The sequence below is a fragment of the Opisthocomus hoazin genome, chromosome 6, assembly GCF_030867145.1.
Source record: "Opisthocomus hoazin isolate bOpiHoa1 chromosome 6, bOpiHoa1.hap1, whole genome shotgun sequence".
In the NCBI taxonomy this organism is placed as follows: domain Eukaryota; kingdom Metazoa; phylum Chordata; class Aves; order Opisthocomiformes; family Opisthocomidae; genus Opisthocomus; species Opisthocomus hoazin.
In genome coordinates this window covers 3,925,556-3,953,097 of record NC_134419.1, presented here as the reverse complement: position 1 = coordinate 3,953,097, position 27,542 = coordinate 3,925,556, and the positions used below count along the sequence as shown (strand labels likewise).

At 42.1% G+C, this 27,542-nt stretch overlaps 1 protein-coding gene across 15 annotated transcripts in view; it reads left to right on the top strand.

Annotated features, from left to right (window-relative positions):
* The window catches only part of NFIA (nuclear factor I A), a 361,042-nt gene that overhangs the window by 291,282 nt on the left and 42,218 nt on the right, over positions 1-27,542 (top strand). For 6 of the 15 annotated variants that reach the window (XM_075424357.1, XM_075424356.1, XM_075424358.1 and 3 more), the window contains 3 exons: positions 6,284-6,370; positions 7,403-7,441; positions 16,064-16,192. The exons of 4 other annotated variants lie outside the window; for them this stretch is intronic. In XM_075424357.1, coding sequence (XP_075280472.1) covers positions 6,284-6,370; positions 7,403-7,441; positions 16,064-16,192 — 255 coding nt within the window. The remainder of the gene's footprint in view (positions 1-6,283; positions 6,371-7,402; positions 7,442-16,063; positions 16,193-27,542) is intronic. 5 more of the 15 variants (XM_075424360.1, XM_075424370.1, XM_075424364.1 and 2 more) reach the window with 2 other exon arrangements.

Below are 27,542 nucleotides of genomic sequence, written 5' to 3'. Positions count from 1 at the left end.
TACAAAGCACAGCTGTGTAAATATTTCATGAGACAGGGGAGAGGGGGAGAGATGTAACATACACCCTTTTTTCTGCAGAAGTCCTGCTCTCGGCACTGTTTATTAACATTCCCAGTACAACCATCACTCCACTGCGTAGCAGACAGTGCAGCTACTGTACTCCGTGCCCACGTTTTCGTCTTTGCTTTAGAGGAGAAGACAGGCTTTATTTTAAAGGAAATGTTTTCACCCCAGTTCAAATGCGCAGTGAGAGGTGTTAGGGGACAGAGAGAAGACGGTACAGGACCGGGAGCAGGAAGCAGACCGTGTTACGTCTCTCCTTCTCGTTTCCTTTCCCACACTCGGTCTGCCACACCGGCTCTAGACGTTCCCCTGGTTCTGCACAAAGTGAGTGGCCGTCCTGAGATCTTCATTTCATTGAGCTGGATACCTGCTGGGGTTTTTCTGTTTCTCAGCTGCCAGGCACAGCACATTCCAGCCTACAGAAACTGTGGATCTGCCCACAGCGTGGAAAAAATGGCTCTTCGCAGCAGGACTGAAGGCTCACCTAGCCCAGTACGCTGTCTCTGACAAGAACTGGTAGTGGACACTTAAGGAAAGAATACAACAGCAGGACAGGCATCCAGTGACGCTTTTCAGAGTACAGCCTCACGGATTTTGGCAGCAAACAGCTTGGTTTCAGGAGCCAGAGGCTCTGTTCGCATCTTTGTGTTTGACAGCCTTCAGTGGACTTTGCTTTCAGAGGTGTGCTGGGATGTTTTTAACCCGTTCTTTATTTTGGCCTCCACAACATCCCATGGCAGCGAGTTCCAGTTTTGCTCAGTGCTGTGTAAGCAAGAGCCACTTCTTTTCTCTGTTGCATGATGATTTTGCTTGATGCCCCTTAGTGTTTTTTTACTGCCAGAAGTAGTGAATAAATCATTCCCTGGTTACTTTCTTTCAAGTTAAGTGCTGCCCCAACACTTTGACCGCAGCAGTCAGTGAGCATAGGAAAGGAGAGAAATCTGTCTAGCAGCCTGTTAGCTCAGATGACAATTTGGCTGAGTGGCTGCAGAGCCATCCTATACCTCCAGGAAGGTAGATGTGCTGTGCTGGCAGCTGTGGGGTTCACCTGAAGTGGGTAGTCTGTCACCTTGACCCAGAACCCCCCAGCTAACGGCGTGAATGCAGAGCTGCCCCATACAGCCGAGCCCCGCGGGAATGAGGACGCTGCAGCCTAAATACGAGATGCTGTTTAAATACTATCAGTTTTCTTTTGTTTTCCAACTTCACAAAGACTTAAAGTATGGCACTGTCCTCATCTGGTGTGGATAGTGGCTGCAATCTTACTCTGATTTCGCTGGCGTCTTGCTCAGGGGAGAGCAGGTAATCCATAGCATCCTCCACCTCTGCTTGCCCACACCGCTCTTGCCCAGCCCGCAGCCCTGGTGAGATCATCCTTTCTGCTATTCTCTTACATCAATGCTTCCTGCTATTTTTAGCGTGATATACACCAAAAAGCGTACATAAGAGATCCTGTTGCTAAAATTAGCTGGAAAATTATAGGCTGTTTTGCTGTTTTGTGCACAGTCTTCATTTGCCTCGCTGGGATTTGCGCACAGATCTTCGAGCCCCCAGAAGCCAGCAAAGTGAGACGGTACCTGCAGTCTTCATCTCCAAGAGCAGGACTCTTGAAAAGAGTGGGGCTATTTTATATCAGCAAGGTCTGGAGGCAAAGTTTTAGGTTCCACCTATAGGAGGGAAATATTTTTTTCTAAAAAAGTAAGGATTTGTAGTCAATGGGATTTGAAAAATAAAAATGTGTGGATTATCTTTCTTTGTACTTAGTGTAACATCCCGTTCTGTTACAGCAGCCCGCATTTGTCTCCAGGAGTATTATCCGTGATGCAGTACGCTAATGCACCACCTTGCTCCAAAGAGGAGAAAGCACTTTGGATGTTGTCCAGATTTAACTCGGTCTTAGGGCTTGCCTTTACTGTTAACCGAAAGAACAGTAAATGGAAGCAAAGCATCACCCTGCCTCTTCCTCTGAACGTGGCCAGTGCTAGGGGTGAGGAGCGTCTTGGAAACAAAGGGTCATGCTCATTCCCACCTGTTTCATTGCCTCGCTCTGCACAGCCTACATCTCTTTTCCATTCCTTGAGTGAAAAGCGCTTGGCCACACCTGATCTAAACGTGCTGTGCAAGGAGATGCTTCTGGCTGTCAGAGTAGAGTTCGACACCTGACATCAAAATGATTCCTGAAAAGAGTCCTGTCATCCAGGCAGAATTGCAAATTCTGGCCATTTGGAGATTTTAAAAATTAAAAGATCCCCAAAACAGCTGTATTTCTTATGCAAATCCCTAGCCAAATGGGAACTTGTAAGTATTAAATAAATTGTTTGCCCTCTGTTAAAAAATGGTCATCTAGAAACCAAATAATTTGGGGGGAACAGATTTTGAGAGGGCAAAGCAGTCTTACAAACAGCATTTCTTCCACGTCCTGAGAACTGTCGTGCTATTGTCATTTTACAGTACTGTTTTCTCTACATTTGCAGGATTTTTCTCTTTTAACGTTACTTGGAAAACCTTGAACAAAACCTGGCACTTAATTCAGAGTAAACAGTGGCAATGACTGAGTAGAAACCTGATGTCAAATACACAACCACCTTGGGAAAGGGAAAATCCATTGCTTTCTCATCTCTTCCAGTTGTTGCCTTCTTAAGTGCATTATTCATAAAATTAGCAATTTAAAAATGTGTAGAAACATTATTTTTTATATTCCTAGCATCACTTTAAAAGAAATGGTTAAAAATCGATTCGCTGGCCTCTTGGGGAAATGCTGTAATGTTTTTGGCTGTCTCCTTCTTTCTGCTGCCAGCTAAAAGTACCATCTGGCTTGTTTAGGGCCCTTTCCCATATCAGGTGCTTCCAAAATTCTCCCCAACCAGAGGATTGTTGCGTTGGGTTGCTTTGCCTGCTGAGGCATGTGTCCTGGGCTGGGAATCCTACTGCTTCTGTTCCCTGCCATCTTGCTGACGGTGGTGTGTGTATGTTTGGGCACGGATCTCGCTGCCTCTCTCCCGAGGACATTTGCATCATTGTCAGCTGCACATATTAAATTGATATGCAGGGCTCAGAAACACGTATCCCGTCTTTTGTCCCTTTGTTTGTGCAATTGTTGTGGTTTTAATTCTTCTTTGACACCTGGAATATCACAAAGCTGCTGATAATCTGTTGGCTACTAAGGGAAATGACATTGATAGAAGGATAATGTGTGTCAGACTTATATCCAGATAATTGCAGACACACCCCGCACCCTCGCAGCTCAGGGAGTGAATATCCTAAATCCATTATTAATTTGGAGAGTCCTATGTGGCAGTTGGCTGCGGTGTCATCCTCTCGCTGCAAGAGTCACTTGCAAGGGACGGTAAAAGACAGTTTTGGTTAATTCTGCATTGCTGTGTCGAGCTGTGCCCACTACCCGTCAGTTTTGGTACGTTCTTGCTGCCATTTCGTGGCAGCGCGAGGAGCTGTAGCAAAATGGGGTTGATGTCCTGACTCCTCACTGAAGGAAGCTTCCCATGTGCCTCCTCCTGCACAGGCATCAGATACCGAGGAGATGAGAACGGATGCACGATACGTGGTACCAGTTGACAGTGACACCTCCTCCTCAGGATTCTTTGTTTTTCAAATTTGCTGGTTTACTTAGAAATAGAAATCTACCCCTCAAAGGATTTATGAGTAGATTTGAAGTATTGTGGTTGCTAAGTATAGACTTTTGATGCGATCGCATGGAAAGATGGAGCGTGTTTTGAAATAGGTACTGCCGTAAGCTGTCTTGTCCTATTTCTAAAACGATCTGTGCCATACACTGCTGACTTTTCCTGTCCATCCATTAAAAAGTGAATTATGAAGAGTGCTGAGACAAACAGATAGTCGTTTAACCTCGTTAGTAAATATCAAGTAGCTGATATATACTGCTAGAACGTTACATCACAGCCTTTCTCTTCAATATAGGTTTATGAAATTATCTTGTTACTATATAAACTGCCTTCGCTGTGTGCATTCTTCCAGACGTTTATTGTTCTTTGTATGTTGGCGCAGTAGCATGACTCTGAAGAGTCAGTTCAGGATGCGGTGAATTTTAAAGACGTGGGAGATGGCCATATCTATTTTTTAGCAAAGGAATGAAAGCTGCTTGTTTTTTTTTTCCTAAGGTATTAAAAGTTTCAAAAGATGTGCTGAAATGAAAAGGAAATAATAACTAAAGACTGGATGGGAAGTGGTGCCTCAGAGCACTGACTTTGTTTGTTTGCTTGTTTCCCCCCAAATCTTGATATTTTAAGTACAAGTTAATATTTTAAAGCAAATAAACCTGTTTTGTGAACTAGTAAGATACTTGAAGTTTTATCACACATTATTCATTTATTTTTGTGTGAGTGCAATAAAAATTTTACAAGCTGTAATCTTGTTCTTTTAATAGAGAGGAAACTATGCAGAATATGTTGCTTAGAGTATTAGATAAGCTACAGTGTGTTAATCAAATATTTTCGTGATATGAGGGCAGTTGAGAAAACAGTACAATTTTTGCTAATGGCACTGGTAAGTAAACGGATCTATCATTACATTGTCATGAAAAGTGACATTGAGCAGAAACACCCTGCCAATCCCTAGAAGATAAGTATTTAATGTAATTAGACAGACACTGTCTCCTTTGTTGAACGTAGCATTAATCACCCAGAGAAGTCCAACTTTATACAAAATGGCTTTTTCTGATATGTCTTTGTATTAGAAAGCTTCTTACATGGTTTTGTCACGATGACAGATTTGAAGAAACGACTGCTATAGCTATACACTTTTCCTCATGACGTATCTTGCTGTTCTGTGTTCCATAATATTATTTTTTTTTATTTAGCAATGTTGCATTATATAGCTGTGACTTGTTGCTAAGTCTAGAAACCCGCACGCATTTGGAGCTGAACCTCTTTGAAGCAGTTAATGCGTTCAACTTCTGAAATATAAAAGAAACCCAAATAGCTTCCATTATGTTCTTCACTTCTTCCTGTGTGGTGTTAGCACAGGTTCATTGTTACGGCGTAAGCAAAATGTTTCTTGCCTCAAAGGGTAGTTCGGAATAACACACAAAAAAAGAACTTCTTTCTATGAAAATCTCATTGTTAAATTGATGAAAAATGTTGCCCCCTTCCAGATTTCATTGGCACTACATTTTTTTTTTCTTTTTTTTTTTTTCCCCTCCTCTGTTGCTTGTAATTTGTGCTGTGAAATGCTGTCTGGTTATGAACTGGTAGCAGCTTGAATCAGTGCACAGCTGCGTCTTCCCACCTTCGCAGTGGTGCAGAGGGCTTTGAAGGGAAAGAATGGGGTTCAGTCAGCGATGCCAGCGGACTTCGCCGAGGAACAGGTGGAGGTCAAGTCGGTTTATTTGTTGGGATGAACAGAGCGCAGAGATGAAAAATCTTTGCCATAATAAGGTTTAGGAAGAAAATGCTGACTAGTCTAAGCTTTGATTCCAGCTGACAGATCCTTTTCTAGTGTTCATTACTTGATTTCACAGTTCAGGCAGTTTTAAGAGGCTTAAAATGATATTTCTGCTCTCCTCTATAAAACTTTTCGATCACTTTCTAATTTTTGCTGTAAGTAAAGTTATAGGGACGCCCTAATATATCACTCATGCCTTTAGACTCTTACAAAGTCAATATGCCATCAAAAATGAAAGGATAAGCTTTTTTTTCAGACTCCCACTTTTACCGATTCTTTTTATAAATGAAGTAAAAATTTCACATGTGGGCACCAATTCGATCAGAAAATTAAAACTTCAGAAAAACTCCCCTGAAAAGTGGATAGCGAAATAAGCACGATGCTTAAGAAGTCACTGCTCCTGTCTGGGCATACGGGATTTTTATGTTGCTGGTAGCAGCTCTGTCCTGAAAGGGAGTCCCAGCGAGGCCCCAGATCATCAGAGCAGAACGTCCTGACGTTGCGTGGCAGCGCTGGGACTGCGACGACCCGCCGGCATCGTCGCGTACCAGTGCAGCATCACAAAGGGATGGCAGGGGGCTGAGCTGGGAGCGTGCGAGGCTCTCCTCGGGCAGGCTCCTGCCCTTCGCCCGTGCCAGCTGCTGGGAGGGGAAGGCAGGCGTTTCTCCTTTCCCACCCTTTTTCTTCCACCACCACCACCTGCTTGCTACCTGCTGGAGTGGGCAGAATAGGAGTATCTTTAGCCATTTGCGAAAATCTTCCCCCTCAGACCTTCTATTACTTCTGCATTCATTCTTTGCAGGGAGAGGAAACTCACTGGTCAAACCCTTGGACACCAGAATAGTTGCATGCAGTTTCCCAGGGAGCCAGATAGCTCTAAAGCTTCCCAGTGAGTGACAGTTTCTCTCTTCTATTCTTCTGAACATGTGTTTTACACATATACTGAAAAATGTTAATATCAATTTACAGCCAGATTCTTGCTTTTTAAAAAAAAAAATATAAAAACTCCCAAAGTATATACACTTAGAGCACCTCAGCACACATGTCACTTTTTTACGTAGGAAAAAGTGTTGGCTGCTCTTTATACACATAACATCATTGGGCTTGAAAGCTGTTAGCTCGTTCAGAGTTAGTGGCAAGAATGCTGGACTTGCCAACTGTGAAACCGTTTTTGTGTGACTAGTAGAAACCTCATGGGGGTAGAAATCCAAAAAGAGGGGAGGAGGGGGGTGTAAATCTGTGCATTTGGATTCGAGTATCTTCAATGCCATGATATCAACTTTGTCCTAGAAGTCCTTGAATCACAAATCGTTGGAGGCTGGGAGAGTATTTTGGAGAATTATCAATGTATGCTTTCCCTGGTCTTTTCCTCTTTTCTAGGCATCCATTAGTTACCACTGTCAGAGAGAGGATACTGGGCTAGGTGGATCCCTGTAATCTGATTTGGCATGGCTATTTTTCTGTGTTCCTAAGCTCATGAGATCGAGTTATGTAGGATTATTTCATAATGCCAGAGCAGCAGTTTCTGAGGTTCGACAAAGCTATCTAGCAAAGTGTCTAATAAAAGAAAAATCCTGTCCCATACTGTAACTGTCTTGGTCCAGTGAAGCAGCATCCTCATGCATACAAATCTTGTAAAGTTACTTCTGGTCGCTCTCTCTGTCCCTTCAGTTTTGTAAGCTAAATTGCCATTTTCCTTTTCACAGCTTAATTGAACGTAAACGCACCTATTTTCTGCAATGTAGTATTTTGGTAATTTTACTATTTGCTCATAAGTTTTCCCTTAAGCAAACTGAAAGTTTCCCCTTCATCACTTCACTGGGCCAAGATTTCACACAGTATCCTGCTTGCTACGAAATATGATAGTGTTCTCTCTCACCTTGTTTCTTTTTTCTTCTTTTACTTTCTTTTATAAAATTAGGATATCTAAGAAACCCCGAACACCGCGGAGCACTACATGGTGGGTGTGCTTATTCAAACAATGCCAATGCTCTTGTTCTCGGTGCACAGACATTTTGTGTTGGTTGGGGGGATGTGCCAGGTGTCCCTCTCGCGGGGGTTCTCCAGTGTCTCGTACGGAGAGAGCTCGTGCCGAGCACTTTGCCAGAGTGACAGCGCTGGAGGGAGCGCTTACGTGTTACCTCTGCCCTTCCCATGCCTGTTTTCATGAAACTTGCAGGGGCTTTTGCCCTGTGAGCCCTCGGCCTCTGTCGGATGGGTTTCGAGTTGCTCAGTAGACGAGAGAGGTGTTGGGCAGATCACGCAAGCCGACCTGCCGGTGGCATGGTCATGCACGGCTCCTCTGGAAATGAAGCCAAAGCCGAGCTGCTGTGCTCTGCCTTCTCAGCAGTGGGAACATTTTAATTTTTCCAGGCGGATTCTTTGTTCCTCCCAGAATGCTAAAGCCACTGGGAACGCAGATAAATGAGGCTGATTTCACCTCGCTGATATCACTTGCCTGATGCGTTGGAAGGCGGTTGAAGTCTCAGCTGCCTGGGAGCTGCCAAGCCTTCCCCAGGAGCTGCCGGCGGCAGGTCCGCAGTGCCATTCCAGCGAGCGCTCACCAGCGTACGACTGGCAACGGACACTTTCCAGTGAAAGAGCACAGCAGCTGTAGGTCAGCTACAAATTATTTTTTGTGTTACGGAGGAATGAGATGACTGCTCAGTCCTGTGACTGTCAAACCTCGGCAGTCATATGGTGAAAATCCCAAGAACCACTGGATAGCAATACATAACAGTTCCATGAGTACACTCTTGACCTGTCAAATTATAAATCCATTTCAGTTTGGTACGATGCACATGAATTCAGTTTGCAACTCTTTCTTTCTTTGGAATAATGTATAAACTCTTCACCTCAAATTGTGCAGAAATCAGGTGACTTCACAGTACATGGTAAATTACCTGAGCTATTTTCAATCCTGACCACAGCTCTTTTGTTAATTAAAACATATGTTCGATGGCAAGGTATACCGATTAAGTCTTCAAAACCAATATTAGCACCAAACTTAGTCTTGTCATCATAAAAGTCATTTAAAAGCATTACCATGCAGTAACTGAGGCCACAGGTCGAAAAAATCTGCATATTTTCCCATCTCCATCTCATGCCTTCAGCGTCTAGCAGCCATCATTGTTATGTATAGCCTGGATAGCCAATGATCTTTTTGATGACATGCAAATAATGAGCAAATGATTTTTGAGAAAATATGAAAAAAAAAAAAAAGGCAGAAAATTTGACTCCATCCCCTTCCGTTACTAAAACTCCCTTTAGTATCACTTGCAATTTAGCATCCATATGCATCTCAGGAAGATATAGTTGAAACATAAATCTATTCTGGGTCTTTTACTTGCAAAAATATCATACCTCAGCTATAATCATATGCAAAGACTTTTTAGAGGGCTTTGTAAATGCCATCCAAATTTATGATGGCATTTTTTGCCTTACAGCTATAGATGTTCCCTCCTCAAAGCACCCACATAAAGGTATATTCTCCTATGGATGGATGCAGTTTGTCCCTGCTGCTACATCCAATCTGCCAAGTATGCTGAAAAACTCTCAAATCACATTTGAAATAAAACAAATGTAGTCATGAATTTTAAAATACGAGATGTCTAAAGATGTCATTAGAAATTTTTTTTATTGCAATATGTATTTATACAATGAAAAATGATAACTGAAACTAATATTAATCAAAGGGAAAGTTGACCTGTTATCTTGCTATTCACTACACTTCTCATTAAAGTTTTTAAATACAAATCTCATTAAATTGTTAAATTGTACTGTGAAGAAATTGGTAATACATGGAGTACTAGTTTATTAGTTATGGAAAGAACCACTTGACAAAGCGGGAATGAAGGCTAGCTGAAGAGATCTGAAACAATCCAGATGATGCTGTAGACAGAGAAACAAACAGATGAGGTAATACCCTCTATGGGAACATTGCACCGAGCAATTTAAGGCAGATTTTAATGGGGTAGGGTCTTAAAATAAAGGTGAATATTGGAGCGCTCAGTTTAAAAATTCTGTAGGCAAGATTTTCCGTCAGTATAAACTCCTTTGTGAGTGGAGCAGTCCTCATTTACAAAGGAGAAAGCTCAACCGTCTTTTTCCTAAGTGACATCAGAATTTTGATTCTAACTTGAATTATCATTTTTGGCTAAAAATTGCTGAGGAGTCCAAAAGCATTTAAAACCTAAAGCCACTGAATCCATTTAATGCGCCTTTGGCACCTCTCTCTCTCAGTCCTTTTTCAGCATTCTGGTCCTCATTTTAATCAATCTCTTTTTATTAAGTTCTTTGGCTCATTTAATTGTACGCGCATTTGCTTTATTTTATTTGGAACATTTCTTTTGTAGTGTCTTGAAAAAGAGTTGTGACATTTCTTTTGGATAGCTTCTTAAGTATCTGGCAGTCACCTATGATACGACGTTGATGGGTACGGATAGATTAGCTCTGTTTTCCTGATGATCTGTCAGATGTCGAGTTCTGAGGAAACTGGTTGTGTGTGTTGGTGATGCATATGCAGTAGTCTGATAAGTGGATAGAGGGGGAGCTTTCGTTTTTCTGCTGTAAATTCACTGTTTATTAAGCTGGATTTAGTCTTGTGAAGCGAGGTACTCACCGGCAGGTAGTTCCTCAGTGATTGTGGCAACTCCGAATGCGACCAGGGCAGCGAGTGGCCCTTCAGAATGTAGAAACTCAAGAGCACTTCATTAGGAGGAGTGAATTTCCATCTGCGTTGTATTTTGTGTATACTGGAGCAACTAATACAGTAAACTGATGGATGGCAGCTAGTGTGATCGTAGCTCAGCTGATGACAAATAAAGTTTGCTCAGCACTAGGTAGAACAGACTTGCTATGACTGACAGTAGTGTAGCCATCAAAATTTCAAGAAGCTTGAAATTAAGAATTCCCCAGAAATAAGAAGCAGCTGATCAGCATTTCTGTTGATACCGATTTCAGTGAAATTGCTGGAATAATTTGCACAGAGGGATGAAAATTCCTTGAAAAATTCTTCCCGTATACCAGTGTTTTCTTCAACAGCCAACTTCATCTGTTTGTTCTGCATGTTGTTGAGTTCGTGGTCCACCTGGTAATATCTGAGCTTCCGTGATTCCTTTTCGTAGTGCCCCTTGAGAATGAAGATCCAAACCGTGTTTCATTCATAGCTTTCATCACGAAATCTCCATCCAGAGTCTAGTGGCAGAGAGCTACTGGGAATATTGGGGTAATTATCCAGAAGTCACCTTTGGAGATGAGTATTAGCTGGTCTACCAATGTGGCTAACCTGAGGTGGAGTTACAGTTTAAGATGTGTGCAGTCAGAAGAACGTTAGTAATTAATCACGTGAAATTGGATGGATATACAGATACAGACACAGCTGTAGATTTGGAGAGAGGGGGGATTGTTCTCTTTTTACACTGCTGTGACTCCATTCACTCCATCAAAGCTAATCCTAATTTCAGTCCTCTGTTAGTAAGGTGCATAGGTATATGGAAAAGAGGTTCGTAGATATTTATTTGTTCTGGGAAGGAATTGTGCATTCAATTCTCATGCATCATTTTCTGGTCCATTTAAATATATATCAGCCTCATACATGAAAATTTGAAGATCTTTAGCTGTACTCAAGGAAGACTCTTATGTGGTGCGTTTCTAGTACTGGCAAACATAAGGCGGTAGAGGAATTAAAACCATCACAATGCTCCAGTGCCCCTTAGAAGATGAGGAACATGAAGTATTCCTGTGCATTCACTGATTAAACTTGGGCTGGAGGTTTGCGAAGTGCAGAGTTTTGGAAGGTCTTACTGCGGGACTTCAACATCCGTGCAATGGCTCCAGTAACCAGAGTCTCTCAAGGACAAGGATCCCATTTACGCTTGCATTATGCATTGAGCAGAAGGGTGTGATGCATGATGTGGAATGAACAAAATAACTTGTGTGTTTAGGGAAATGCCAAATTAATGAAAATTCAGAAAGCTCTAATGTTGAAAAGGCACACGAATTCCTTGATAGAAATATAATGCTGCTAACAGTTTCAAGATTATTGTTGTCTGAATTTTCTGCTTATTGTGTACTGCAATTAAAATTTTTTTCAACTGAAAAACCAATGTCGAATTAATATTTCCTTTTGGAAAAAAATACGAAAGTACACATCTTGTTCCATTTAGCACCATCATGGTCTTTGATCTGGTTCCCTCGGTCCAGTGAAAAAAATGGATTTGTGTTAATGGGAGCAGCCTAAGACCATATATGTTTGGCATACATACACAGTCACATGAACACAAGTACAGTAAGTTAAAGGAACACACCCAGCAGACTTTCGTCTGTGTTTTATGCCACAGATCCCTTTATATTCTTTTTTATTTAGCAATCCACTTTTCCATTTATTCAGTAGTTATAAAGCTGCCATAAGATGAAAATAGACTAAGTTTGGTTTTCTTCTCTTGCGCTCTAAATAGCATTCGGAGGAACTCAGACCCAAGTTGTGAAATCTGTGTTTCCTAAAAGTGCCAGGTGTGACTGTGAGTTGGACAACAGGCCTATACACAGAATAGTAAGAAACACTTTTAAACCCCACCTGGGTCACCCAGCCGTTGTTTTCTGGCTGTTGTTGTTTATGCCTTGCTCGGAGCAGATGGATAGCAAGAGGCAGGGAGCGGGGAGGATCCTTGGCTCCGGTCCCTGTGCACCGGCCAGCGCAGCTGAGACGGGCTGGGGCACGCTGCGATTTGCTGCTGCCCTGCACCAGAGAGGAGACAGACGAAAGTCAGGACTCAGAGGTGTCCTCACGAGCTGGCACTGCCCCTTCCTCGGGGCCACGTGAAGTGCTGAAATCTGGTCTGCAGTGCAGTGGTGCCCAGTATTCATTAGCTCTTGGGAGCAATGCTGAGGAAAGCCGCGCAAGGCAGCAGCATCCTCCCTGGGCTCTGCCCGGGGTAGCTTCAGTATTAACTTTTTAATTTCCTGCATCCCTGAGCAACACAGGAGGGGAAGCTGCGGACGGGGGACCGCTAAATGTGTTAAAACTCATTAGGTATGAAAGAGAAGACCTTTAAAACTAGCCAAGAGTCTCAAACGTGGGTGCCAAAAATTAAACACCTATTTCCATATTTTCTCGTTTATCTTAGTTCCTGGCTCACGGTTGTTAATATACACCACGCCACCTCGTTGGTGGCCTGATTTCCATAGGCACCGGGCACCTACGATGCTAACTCGAGTGTTGAGGCTGCTTGCCGAAGAGTGAGACTTGTAGTATCGGATTTAAATTTTTCCGGGTGATTAAACCCGAGTTCCCTCGTTCTCGCTCTCAGCTCCCGAAAGGAACTTCGATAGAATGACCAGCATTGTAACATATGGCTTAGCAAGGGGGGAAAAAAAGAAAATGAGTATTAGAAATGGATGGACTAAAGAATACGCAGGATATATCAGGCACATTAACCAAACATATGGTGCTAAATGAGATATTTTTTTTAAATTGCAAAAAAATTGACATTCCTGGCAGTCTCAAGGATAATGTGACATGGCTGTGATAAATTTAGAAGAATGGGACATATTTTGGCTTGTTCTTGGAAACCTTTTTCTTGCATGCCGACTGTATTTCTTCTTTTATTAACCCATTCAAAGAATGTTTGAATTTTGCTGCTAGAGCACCATGCTAGCGCAACGTAGAATGTGAATGATGCTAATTGCTTTGCACTGCCTAACTTTCTGTCATCCCCTCCCCTCTTAAAGGACAAAACATACTTTGGAAATGAGCTGGCAAGCTCGTCTTATTCTCTCTCTTGGTCAATATTAAGTGATGTAATTAAACTCCTGTTTGCAGATTCTTCTGAACTAGGAAGCAGCCATTTTTTTCTTGAGATCTGATGGATATGATCACTCAAAATAAAATGTGTCATTACAATCCTTAAACAGAATAAAAACATGGTAGAGTTGGACTGTTCCAAACCAAATTTCAGAATACTCTGATATAAAAAGTAGTGATAATAATGGCACTCAGAAAGATAACAAACAAACAGAAGTAGGAATCAATTATCAGTGCTTCAGTTTGTCTTTCTACTCAATTTTACAGCCTAGAGTTGCATTAAAATCTCTGTTTTCACATGCAAACAGCTGCCTCGACCTTATAAAATCCATCCCCAGATGAACGTGACAGCTCAGCGTTGCCACAGTGCAAGGCCATCCAGCCGTCGGTTTTGCTGTAGCTCCCCGAGTTCCAGCGTTTGGGTGCAATCACATGAACTCACCACAGCTCGAAGCCGTGTCCCGCTGTTCTCTCTGCCCCTTCCCCCCACCAAGGTTTAGGTGAGCCCAGCAGGTTTTTTAGCACAGGAGTAAAAGAACAGCTTCTTCACTTTCTGGGAAGCTCTATTAACTCTCCCATAAGCCTGAAGAGGGTGTGCAGCTAGAGGGCCTGGGGAAGGCAGGGACTGCAGACCCTGCGTTCGTGAGCCAGCTGAACCGTGCGGCCCCACAGACGTGGAGATGTTGCTCCTCGCACGCTCCACGCAAGGGTGCTCCACCACCTCGCAGCCAGAGCCGCTCGCAAGCAGGCGTATTCTGCGCTCATAATCCCTGCGCATACATAGTCACTGTTCTGTCCATGGTGTTTTGCGCTTGGAGAGATGGAGCCTGCTGTGTTAAAAGCCTCCGAGGGGGCAAACCTCTCCCCTTCCACAGCCCAGCCCAGAGGAGACGGACCCATGGCCTTGCTGCCCGCAGCGTAGTTCCTCTGCCCCTCCCGGAGCACACATATTGGCTTTGTGTCCAGGGCTGGGGCTGACGCTCACTTGGTGTTTCCACCCCCAGTTCCTCTACGGTAAGGAAATCTGGGTCAGCAGCACCGTTACTTCTTTTGAGTATCCTTCTGATAGGGACACTCAGTAAGGAAGTTACATCCCAACATGCCATCTGAGCAGAAGTTCAGCAGGCTGCCTTGGGACATGTCACTGAATACCTTCGTTCAGTCTCCTTTCCTCGCTCACCCCCAGACTGAACCAACTCTTTTTGCTTGTGTCCCTACTCCAAAGTCCTTAGGACCAATATGAAAAAAAAAAAAAAACAACACAGAATTTTTCTTGCACAATGTTCTGTCAGTTCTAAACTTTTATTTTTAAAAGATTAAGTATGTAACCTTTCTTACTGTGAGGAAAAAGCCACCGCAAAGCCAACCCTGGTAGCAAACAGTTTCAAGACAGAAAGCTGCAAGTAGGACACTGGAACTCAGACCGCTCCCTTACTTTATTTAACTTTCTGAAATATAAACTGCAAGACCTCACTGAAACCATTAAGACCCCAGCAGTGCAGCACATAAAGTAAAAGAAGGCTCCTGCATATTGCAATCAACATCCCAGGGACTATAAAACTAGTGTTATTAAACATAGAGTTAATAATATTGTCTAGAGATAATGTTGTCCAGGCCTCTCTCTTTACTTTTTAACAATTAAATTCTATAAAATACAGAGCTGGAAGTAAGGTTGAATGGCTTTGCTAGGGGAAGTTTGACTTCCACATCATCTGATATTTTGCTTTTGCACCTGAAACCTCAGCTGTTCTGTACCTTTGTTTTGCTGCATCCCTACGGATATGCAGAATGTCTGATGCACTGTAGGTACTGGAATTTAGGTGTTCTCAGAGTATGTGCAGATGATCAGAATGCCCATATAACTCTCCAGCTATAAAAATATGGAGAATAATAGAGACACACACATATATATTCTTCATCTATATGCTGTAATATTCTTTTATCCAAGCATAAATCGTATGCAGAAAAGGCTTGGATTTTAAGAGTCTACTGCAACATATTCATTCCACTAATTTCTTTGGTGCCACGGCTTGATATGATACCAACAGGAGTTATTCCTACCGAGTGTAACAAACCGGTCGTATTAGCATTACACCGTTTCTCCCTGTCCACGGGAGAGGTTTCACCCGATGGCAACGTAACTCTGATTTTCATTGGAAGCCTTTGATATAGTTCAAGGGCATAATAACAACTCCGAAATAATTCCAGCGTGGCTTCTGAGATCAAGACACAAATACCATTCACCCTTTAAAAAATTTGAAAGCAAAAGGGAACCACATAAACATATTGCTTTCAAATACCTTTGAAGTCAAGAGAGTAAGGAGAGGCAGAGTTTGAACTCAGAAAACTTCATTCTCTAGTTGTGCCTTGAGTCGTGCAGCACATTTAAAAGATCCATTTGCAATAATCTACTAAACCAGTGAGTGAAAGACAGAACTCATAAAAAGCCTGTAAAAATCCAAATGCTCCAGCTATTACAGATTTCTAAAAATAAAGCCGAGTAGGTTTCAGTAGCAATAATAAGCTGCATCTTATCCATATTTCAGATTTCAAAGAAAAATATGGCTGCCTTTTAGTCCTCATTGCTCAGCGCAAACCGTGGCTGCTTCTGCCTCTAAAAAGACCACAAATAAATGTGAGCTTTCAGCTTGCTGTTGTATTCCGTTTCATTTGTCCTTTAAGTTTTTCTGGCTGCTTCTGCACCCACTTTCACAATGCATAGGCTGTCGTTCCATGACCTAGCATTATTAAATTGCACTTATCAATCATTCTTGCCAGGAATGCCATCGCCAACTACATTAAAGAAGTCAGAGAAGTCTGGTTTCAGCAGTCCCTCGCCTTCGCAGACCTCCTCCCTTGGAACGGCTTTCACACAGCACCATCGACCTGTCATTACAGGACCCAGAGGTGAGGCCTAACCCAAGAGCCCCCAGGCAGATTAAACCTTAGCCACGGCACCCAGTGTCCGTCCCAGCACCTCTCCAAGGAAAGTCATCGCCACGTGTGACCCGCCCAGCCAGAGGCTGTGCTTCAGAAGCTTGATAACCCGGAGGTTTTAGTTGTCAAGACCCATGTTTGGTTTTGCTAGGGTGTCTGTTAGGTAGAACTCCTGATGACCATTCAACAGCACCTAAGGTGGAAGCGCTGGTTTCTGGGGGCTCGGGGTTTGGTTTGAAGTGGGTGGGGAAGGGACAGAATGTTCTGCAGAGAGTGTCTTCTGCTTGTGTCCATTCATAAGACAGACTCAGTCTAACTGCTCGAGATAGGGACCCATCACTCACTTCTGAACCACGCCTGTCTTCCAGCACTACGGCTTTGTTTCTGCCAGTTGTTTGGTGCTGGTGTTGTTGGTGTCAGTGTGCTGAAGAACCACCTTGTTAAGGGACTCCTTTGACGTTGGTTCCTGCAGTGCTTTGGATGGTTTTCTTCACAGTACTCTTCTGGATGACTTGCCAAGTAAAGAGATGTCCTTTAGGTCTAGATGTGCTTATACATTTTTGTTAGAAAGATGCATTTGCATTTTGCCTAGAAAACTAAATGCAATACTCAGTTCCCATTTGAAAAGGAACTCACTTGGGCATGGTAATGTACGGAAATGAATGAATCTTCTAACAAACCTCTTTGGAAGATGCAAAAATAGGAATGGATGGTTGTGACATGTTTCTTTCTGCTATGAAATTTTGTCTCATTTGAAGAAGATTATTAAGGAACTGGTCGAATGGTGAAGCATAGTAAGACATACTAGCAATTCACACTAGAAATTATTCTTGAAATGTCTGTTTGGCGTTAGTGTGGTTTTACTAAGGGCAGCATAAACCAGGAGGAGCCTCTTTGTCTGCACAGTCCAGGTGATGTGGTGTGAAGTAGTGGAATTGCACTGAGTTGAAGTGAGGTCAGAATTGCACTTCATGGGTTTTTGTGCTGTGTTAAATCTATTTATTGTAGTTTGATTTGTTGTGGTTAATCCCATAAAAATTATGTATTACTCTCAGACACACACCTACGTCCTTAGCAGATACTTAGGCATCTCATTTCTGTACGAGTCTTCCCTTGAAATTTGGATCTGAGCTATCTGGCAAACATATCTTCTTTTAAAAGCCTTGATAATTGGTGATAAGTACGAATAATATGAATGTTCCATTAACATTATATTCAGTGGACATCAGCTGACTGAATTCCTGTCTTTTAGAAGTTCAGCCTTTTAAATTTGAGTTGTTGATTGATCAGTTAATAGGCCTTTCTGTATTTAGCTATCTTTCACTTATTTTTTAAGATCATTGAATGCCTTTGTCTTCCCCTGTTTAGACCTTCTGTGTTTTGGATTTTTGTGCGGTTGAGAGAGGAAATGTATCACTGGTGAGGTCTTGTTTCAATCTCATCTACAGTCTGTTTGAGCAAGACTTTTTCTGTGCACCAGGGAATATCCATTAGCTGTGTGAGAAGAACATTCAAAGACAGCCAGAATTTGAGAGAGCAAACACAATGATTAAAGTTCCCAAATTTTGTTTGTTTGGAAGAAGATGTCTTTACTAACTCCATAAAGAAACAACACAGTTTATGATCATCGTGGTTCCTAACAGGTTAAGCAAAAACTGTTCTTCTGCAACATCGTTTAGAAGCGTCTTCTATTTTATGCTTGTTCACAAAGTCTTACAGACTTTCAGGAAAAATCCCTCTGAATCCATCCATGGATCCTTTAAGTGTCATCATCCTGGAAAAATCTTGTTCCGGACTTAGTTCTTTGTTCTTTTTGGATGTTCCTCTTCAGTATTCTTCTTCCACAAGCACACTGGCTGTGTTTACGTCTCTCCTACAACAATCATTCTGTTAGTAGTGAGTAATACACTGAGATGGATTATTTTCTGCAAATCCAGCTTTGTTCTTTATCCCATTCCCTCCAGTGTACTTTAGGACAGTAAGCAGAAGAGAGAAGCTTTTCCGGTATCAAAAGTGGCAACATAAAGTGTATAATGCGGTCATATAAGAGGACATAATCTTTGAGCAATTCATGTCCACCATTAGTTCCTGGAAGTTGTACCTTTCTGCAGAAATGGTAGGTATATTATAGCACACACATGTTGCATTCTCTCTGGATACATATGCATTATGTAAACGGCCAGCGGCAGGTCATTCTGAGTGGTTTTCAGAAAATTAAGAGCAAGATTTAAGCTTCAGTCTGCAGAGAGATTTCAGAGAAAGCCATGAGTAAGTAGGTCACCATCAGAATGAGCTCCTCAGCCGACTGAACAATTACAAGCAGGTTCAATCTCCTTCTGATGTTCATATTTGCAAGTTTATCACTTGGATGTGTCTGTGAGATGCATTTGTAAAGCATGATCAAAATAGACAGCAGAGAAGAAGCTGTAGACTATTCGTGGCAGGTGTTGTCATTGACAACCAGTGATTTATAACTTCTCAGGAATGTTCCTGAATCTTTCACGTGCTTCCAAACATTCCTTAGAACACCGTGCACGTCTCATGCTGGGGTATCCCAGGATGCTGAATGCCCTTCCCAGTGATCCCCACAACGAGTCATTTTGCAGACGAAACTTGCTTGGAGGAGGAATAGATCCTTCAGAGAATTTCTTGGCTATAAGGTGCTCCATTCAATGAACTAGCTGGAAACCTCTGCTCTCATGAAATTATCTGTACCATGTTGTGTGGTGGAAGGCTACGCGCTAGTCTCCTATCTGCATTGGTGCTGCTGCCAGTGCTCAGCCCAGCTGGGCAGTAGCCAGCAGAGAGGATCTGAGCTGGCTGACCAAAGGACCAGATGTGCAGTGAGTGCTGGCGCATGGATGCCAATGCTTCAGTGACTCCTCAGTAGTTCCAACAGATGGTGGTAAGATCCAAGTTTCTTTGGTGATAAGCTAGCAAGTGATTCATGGAGCTTCACTTGATAATGGCAGTTTTTTGGGCATGACTCTATGAATGCACCATATGTCTTCTCTGGACCAGCATGGTTAGGATTCAGTGTCTGGCAGATGGTAAACTGATCACCTATAGGGTGGCTTTAGCATCGCTATCAGTTTTAGAATTTATTTCAAAGCATTGCAAATTCGAGCAGTTAGATCTCTATCTCCTACGCAGCATACTTTTGTTACCTGGAAGTTAAATTATTTGGTGGTCAGTGTATCTCACCACAGTGCTCCAGTATTACAAAGCCATCGTGTGTTTCTGGCATCTTACAAAGTTTCCCAGACATCAGCCCACTTGAACTCTTTACCAGACAGTGAAGGGTTTAAATACTACGGGTGACGGCAGTATTTACATAAGTGGTTTTAGGTTTCCACGTATCGCTGCTTACACTCCAGTGGCTTTATATCTGGAGCTGGCTGAAACGTTAAATTGACCACGATCTTGTAAACCTAGGATATACAGCAGCCTGTGCTGTAGAGCATTCAAGCATTTCCACCGAGTATGACAGCATAGATCCTGCAAGCCAAAAAGCAAGGCAGAAAAGGCAAGGAAAGGAAAAAAAAAAAAAAGAATGAGATGGTACGTTAGGAAGATAAATGAAGGAGAAACACAATGACAAGAAACAAGAAATACAGCACAGAGGGAAGAACCCAAGGAAGTGGGCGTGTGAGCAGCAAGAGAAGAAGGAATGAAAGTCAACCAGTGGAGTGGTTCCTATTATATCCATTTCCTCCATAATAAGCATTGCCATTGAGATTTTTATCAGGCCTACCAGGGAAACTCTGCAGGATAGTACTCTCTGTTCGTGCCAAAGTGGCAAATACTTCATGTCACATATCTGGGAAGACACTGTGCCCTTCTCTATCAAAATTCTCCACAGGGTCACCAAAATATCAGTGCCTGTTAGCTGTCCTGTCAGCCAGCTTCAAGTGAATCAAAGTGATGATTCCTGCTAACCCGTTCTAGAGCTACACAGTGGAAAAGGACATTTTGTAAGGTCCTGTTCCGTACAACTGTCGGTGGCTGCTCCTCGATGCTGTCAGCTGGCACGCTAATGTAAACACCTACTTTCCTTTGAATTTGGACAAAAACAACACGGTGCAAGTTCTTTCCGATACAGACATCTCAGAGCAGGGGGTGGTAATGTAAGACAGCCAAAAGAGGAGAGAGCCACACCCCAAGGGTAAGAAAGCTGAGCAGAAACCATAGACAGCGTAGCACTGACCAACAGATGAGCGTTGCTTTTGCAACAGCAAGAAGCCCTGCTCCCATTTACAGTGTCAGGATAGCTGGCTGTGTAGGTGATGGTTTTGATTTTCTCCACTCACTTTGAAATAATAAGACGCTGAAGGAAAAACTGTTCCCTAACAGATGGCCTCAAGGTCAGGGTTTAGAAATTCCTGATTACCCTACCCAAAGTGCCGTCCACTCCCGTATCCCAGGCAGGGGAGGGCAGAGAGGAAGGCTTGCAAATGGTTAAAGCTTCAGCTAAACAAAAGTCAGGAACCGTGTAATTAAAACTCTACCTTTGTTGTATTGTGAAGAGTTAGCCTGTGACATAGGAAATATTTAAAGGAGCAGGCTGTTCAGCTAATTTGTGTGTGAGTGAACTGCTTAGACAGTCCTATCCTAAATTAACTGTAAGGCCACCCACTGAGATTGCCTCATAAAGGGCCATGATTGCTCAGCTTCGTTTTGTATAACCATTCAATAATTACTAGATAAATGCATAACTAAAAGCTCTATTACACTAATAATTTGTACTGAGATAGATGTGTGGGACACCATGCTGGGTTAATTTGTCATCCCTGCAGCAAACTTCTAAAGAGGGCTCTTTTGCGGAGGAATTGTGTTAATATGTTGCTCCAGTGAGGACATGTTAGAGCAACAAGATGACTTGGTCGCTTAATCTCCTAAAGAGGCAAAATGCCTGGAGGGTAAGTGCCAGAAAGAAGAATGGGGGGTGATTAACATAGTGGACCCAGATTTAAACTCATCCTGACAAAAGGAGCTGATCTAACTGAGCAAAAGAATGAAAGAAGGGGAGTGTTAAAAATACTAATAGGATTTCATGCATCCCTAAAAAATAATATAAAAATAAAGTACTGCAGGAGCAAAGTATTTTACCCGTGCTTTTCCTAATTCTGTGTTCAGTTTCTTTGCTCTCTTTGATGTATCCATGAAGTTAAACTGTATGCTTTAAACAGTGCAGCGAACTATAATATTTTTATCTCTGCTTTATGCTAAATTCTTCTAGCTTCAGACACACACAAAAAGCACATTATTGCCTTAAATACGGAACCCATGTTTAAGCATCAGAGCTCTTGGATTTTCAACCTCCTCTATTGACAGAACCATAAATCATGTTAAAGTTAAGTGAATTACTGTAGCGTGGAACTATAGCTTTAACAATGTTTATGTAGTATCAGCTTACCATCTACAGAATGAAAGGGGAAAAAAACACCGATATTAGAAATGGGAATGTGGAGTCCTATTAACTTAACAGCAATATATCACTCCAAAGTCACAGATTCCATTACCATGCCCTTTTTAGTATCAAAGCAGAATTATATCATCACACACATAAAGGTTGTGGTTTTTAAGAGAATTTACATTTCTATTGTAAACTTATCAACTGCATTTCATTATAAGAAAGACATGATACATTCTCTTAGCAGTAGTTTTTATCTTATATATGGGAATGCATCATGTGTATTAAAAACAATAATAATATGCAAAAGTTGCCAGCTTTTGATGTGAAGTAGGTATTCCACAAATAGGTTAAATTAGGTTTTTTTGACCTCTAGCTATGGTCTTGGAAGAGAAGAGTGCTTTCTATAGGCATGTTTTTTATTTCTGTATCTATGTAATCAGCTCTATAGTATTCTGATCTCCCAAAGGCAGAAGAATTTTGATGTGTTTTAAAACAATCTGCTCAAAATAGCTAACTTAACTGGCCCCCTGCCTATGCCAGAATCTGGAACCAGCGCTCGGTTCAGCTCTACGGGTTTTCAAAAGCAGCCTGTGATACTCACAATCCAGAGCACACCAATAAACCCTGTGCCCAGACACCGCTTTAAGCATATTTTCCTTTTGCTAGAAACTCCGTGGGCCCTGGCAAAGTATCCTTCTGCCTCCCACTTGCTACAGCAAAATCTCTTACAGAATGAGTATTTCTGAACAGAGGGTCCAGGTGCCTTATACCACTCTGCAGAGCAGCAACAAGTGGCTGCCAGCCAGCCCCGACTTGGAGATGCCATGGGGCTGTTTTTTTCAGCAGTGCTTAGCCACTACCTGCACTCGACTTCTGGAGTGGTGAGATTGATATTCTGCTATTCAGTCCTTCTTTTTGATGTCCATGGGCAGGAACAGATACTCCATCCATCATACTTAGGGTATTTGTACATATCTTACATTGATCAGCTTTTTATATTATATTTTGTATGTTTCATCTACGTTTGCCTATATAATGTGCAAGTAAGCATCAGTGATACCTAAATTTTACCCATGCTAGGAGGGTAAGGCCTATTTTTGTTCTCACATGCTGTGATTTCCCAGTCTTGTCACTGCAAATGGGAAGGCAAGACAGGATCCGTTTGACTTTGGATGACCCATGGCCCTGACAGACGCGTCACTAAGCAGCCACTTTGCAGCGTTATGGGACTTGAGCAGTGCGTAAGTTTTCCACTGATCTGAATTCCCTGCAAAGGGCTGGACCTAGGACTGGTCAGTCCTACCCTCAGCAGCTCAATATTTAAGTAAAGGCAAGTCCTTGCTAACCTGAATAAGAGGTCGCTCTACATTTATCACCCTAAAGTCAATTCCTAATGGGCAGTAAAAAAAAATGAGGACTTTCAGAAACCTTTGGAAGATTTACAGGGACGCAGCTCCCGCTGAAATTCAAAAGCAGTTAATGAATTCTCTCAGGACCTCTGCAAATCCCAGCCCAAGTTTCTTAATTATTTTTTTCTTGTTTGGGTAACTGCTTTCATCACAAAAATCTGTGGGCTTAAAGCTATTGTTTTAGGCTTCTATTCTTTACCTCTTGTATTGTATTATACACAGAAGTGTAAGTTCCTTTCAACAAATTTGGATTATTGCCAGATCTCCTTATTAAAAAGTCACTCTTCATATTTCCGATAAACACAGCTGTTTCATGGTGTTTGAAAGCATTTCACATCAGCCAGCATGGTGGCTTAGCCAATTAGTACTCTAATATGGTCAATTTTCAGAATAAGTACCTTTGAGGTACAAAGGGTGGGATACATCTCGCATAATTTGAACTGGCACTTGCATCACTTCAATGCTAGGAGAAAGCTTACAGCATGCAGGGAGTTAAAGCAACTTAGAAGCCTGAAGTGGAAATATCTAGCAGAACAAACTGTTCTATAACATTTCCAGGGAAATGACTTTTAAAAAAATACTTTCTTAATTGTCATGAAGCCAATTATAATGGCCTCAAAAACAAGCCGGTAAAAATGATCTTGCTTCATTATGATTATAATGTTACTATTTCTAGGAAGATTGATCAATGTTTAATGAGCTATTAGTAAACTTAATTATCAGTTTATAGAGGAGGTATCTGAGCATTGTGCCCTAGTGAAGCCAGTCGACTGTTGGCCTGGTGTGATGGACCTGTCCTTGTGCCCATGAAGGGGCAGTGGGTTTGATTCCTCAGATCACTACTTCTTCGAGCAGGCGAGGAGTGCAGGGTGACAGCAGGCTTTTCCTGAGCAGGAGAAGAGCAACACTAAATGACCCTTTCAAAGACTTCAAACGACTTTATAAAGAGAGAAATTTCATCCAGTCATCTGGACTTGAAGGGATTGGCAAGGCTCTTTGGAAGACGAGATGGAGGGTGGATGGATCAATAGGTGTCCTCCATATGTTGGGCTGTGCTGGCAGAGAAATCCGTCTGAGCACCGCAGGTGCGATCGTGAAACCCCTTTGCCACATCAGGGAGCACTCCCTGGGAGAAAGGATCCCATGCGTCTTTATTAGGACTGCTCCTTTGTTCCAGGAGAAGGGCCTGAGAAGGGTACTAAATGTCTGAAGAAAACCATAACCTGTTTCAAATTAACTGATTCTTTATTATCTGATCATTCAGTTGAACAGAATTCACAATTCTGGCTCTTCTTCATTTGCCTTAGACATGTGAAGTGCTAACCTAATCAATGAATGCAGCTTATTTTATTAGCTATTTAGTTTGTTATTGGCTACTACAAATCAAGAAGGGAAAAGACAAGACTGGCCTGCCTAATCAGATGTTAGAATACAGCGTTCTGAAAAATCCTCTTACTTCTGTGCTGCGCAGCACCCCGAACTCATAAAACACTAAAAAATCCAGCATAGCACGCAACAGCTGTACTGCATAATTACTTGGCCCTATAGCAGTAGTTTTAAAATACTGGTATATCTGTTGCAGGCCACCATACATTATCATCTCATTTTCAATAAAAAGTCTGGGATGTTTCAGATGAGCTTCAATGGAATTAGAATCATGTGTGCTTTGAAATATTTATGCTTGCCTTGAGATGGAAGGATAATTCCTGCCTCCAACCCCCCCCCACAAATAACAGATTTAATAACGCCAGATAGGCCAACTCCTTCATACCTACAGCAGGTAGAAATGAAGTTCTGAGCTGGAATACACATATTTTCATAGGGTGTAGAACTTATATTTTATGTCATTTAGTGAGGTCAATAATAAAATATAAATGTCACAGGCTGAAAGACGCCGAGAGAAATATGGGTTAGCAGCATGCAGCTGCTTAGGGATACATAAATAATAAGTCAATAAGTAAATAAATAATAGACAAAGACCTGTTTTATCTTCCATTTGAAGATCTCAAATAATTTACAATCACTGATTGAGACTTGTAATATTCCATCAGAAGCACGTAAGTCGTAACAGCCCCTTCTCGTACACAGAAAACTTTGCATCACTCTAGGTGTGGTTTTTGGAAGAAATGGCTTTAGAATTTTTATTAAGCATTTCTGAAAGTCATGACGAAAGTGGCTTGTCCATGGTCACTTGCCCCTTTTAGAAGCAAACACACTTTTACTCTAACAAAGAGATGATGCTGTAGTTAAGAAGTGGGTCTGTCACTTGGACCAGTCTAAATTTATTTGGGTAGAGTTTTCAGAAGTGTTAGACCGGTAAAATGTTCCCTGGAAATGAGGATTTTTTGACCATTTGCATGCAGTCCTTTACTTCTTGGGGATCATGTTAATAAACTTCAAGCTTCTGACCTGAAAAGTAACATTAATAGGGTAAACAGCAGATTTAGGAATTTCACTTGTTAACCGCTACATTATCACTGATTAATAAGCATTATTTAGGGGAACCCTTGTTGTTTAGTGCTGAGGGGGTGTTTCTGTAACACTAGCTAAGAGGAAGCCATATCCAAAAGCAGATCAGGTTTTATTATTGACATTTCTATACTGCTTACGTTTCTTGGGATCCCTCCCATGGAATTAGGAACCCATCTAAAAAGCTGCTGCCAAAAGCCACAATGGTAATGAAAGGAATCGAAGTTTCTGATGAAGTTGAGTGACTCCGTGATGGTTTATAGAAGAGGGAAGGGGCAACTAAAATAAGATTGCAAAGCTGAATACCTGGCAGATATACACAGGCTGAAAAAATCATGTAGAATTGACTTATGAAAGTCAGGATGTATAGAGAGAACAGCAGGAAGTGAGGAAAAAGTGGACTTCTGTGTAAGGCTTTAGGGCGAGTAGGGAAAATAGCAACCTGCACCGCTACCTCACATCCTTTAACTGATTAAAGATGTTTGTGAGGATCCATATATTTGGAAACAGGGTTGTGTTCTGCACTCAGAATTTGTTTGAAAGGCTGTTTTTGCATATACTGGAGTTGGTGACCCCAAAACAGCTATTGGAGTAATGGTCTTTACCTGGGCCAGCAGTTTTTAGACTTCTGCATTTAATTCCCTCTCTCTAGTATTAAAGGCAGGCACACTTGTAAAGTTGATCAGTTTAACAGCAGTAGATTCTCCCTCTTATCAAGCAGCCCTTACTACTGCCACTTGAGAAATTTAGCATTTCCCAGTCCGAGTCTGCAAAAACAAACCTTTTGGAGATCCTTGTTCCATTCTGTACTTCTCATGCGAATCCGTCTGCTCGGAGAAGATGAACCCTACCCGCCAGTATATGGCACAGACTGAGGACTGATGCCTGTTGGCTCTTGTTTCCTTCCCCCAGTCTTCCCTGGGATCAGCAGAAAGCCCTTCAAGGCTGCACTGAGGAGTTGGCCAGACTCCGAAGACGAACCACTTTCTCCTGCTTGCGGCACTTTAACTTCCTGGTTTATTGTTGATCGTTTCTGCACTCATTTTTCTTCTCTCTCTCTCACTTTGGGAAGATCACCAAAAAATGCTCTCCGCTTTGTTTCCTACTCTGACATGCCAAGGAGGTCACAGCAACAGAGAAAGACCCACTACTTACATGCCTATGAGTATTTCTAATAATGATAACGTCTTTCATGTAGCAAATCAAATTACTGAACGAGGAGCCATACCTTGGAAAAGCTAAATATGGTGTGTTCTCAGGCCTGGCTTTGAATTTCCACATGTTCCCTGGGTACAATTTTTTATTCCTTGTTTGGTTGAAATAGCATTTCTATCTCCTTTTCACCCAGCGGAAGAAAAGGAGTGAATTTGTTCCCAGATGTGTACAAAGGACAGTGGAGTTGAATAACAATTTCACGTAGTATTAACAGAGCTTGTGCTAAAATGAATTTTTTTTTTCATAAATGTTTAAAAAATCGCAATTTGTTTTTTACTTAATTAGGTGTTTGCCACGTAAATTTTTATTTCTCACTTTTATCTTCATCCTTCATCTTCCATTTGGCATACAAGGAAATGGGGAACTATAAAAGGAGTTACGAAGGAAGGGAGGAAGAATATGTTTTGTATCAAAAAAATTACAGAAATATTGTATGCTAATGGAAATTTTGTTGTAGTCATCAAAATGCTTTCCACCAACTTTTGTTGAACAAATATTTGTGGCAAAATGTTTTGCCAAGCTCTGAAATGACTGTTGCTTCCTGGAGAAAGTGCTGATACGTTGGTAGCTGTGAAGTGGCTGTGACGTAGGTGTCGTTAGAGCGGCTGCACCTCCGGGGCTGGTGTCAGTGAGATCAGAGGCTGACGCTCTGGGTGGAATTCACCTAACTGAAGGTGCGTGCGTAGACTGGAGGTATCTACCTCGGAGCAAGTACCAGTGGGCTCCCCTCACACCCACCGGTGAGCCAGTCAGCGTGGTCCATGAAGTCCAGTCCAAGGCGGTGGTCTGGTTTTGGATGAGGTGAACGGCT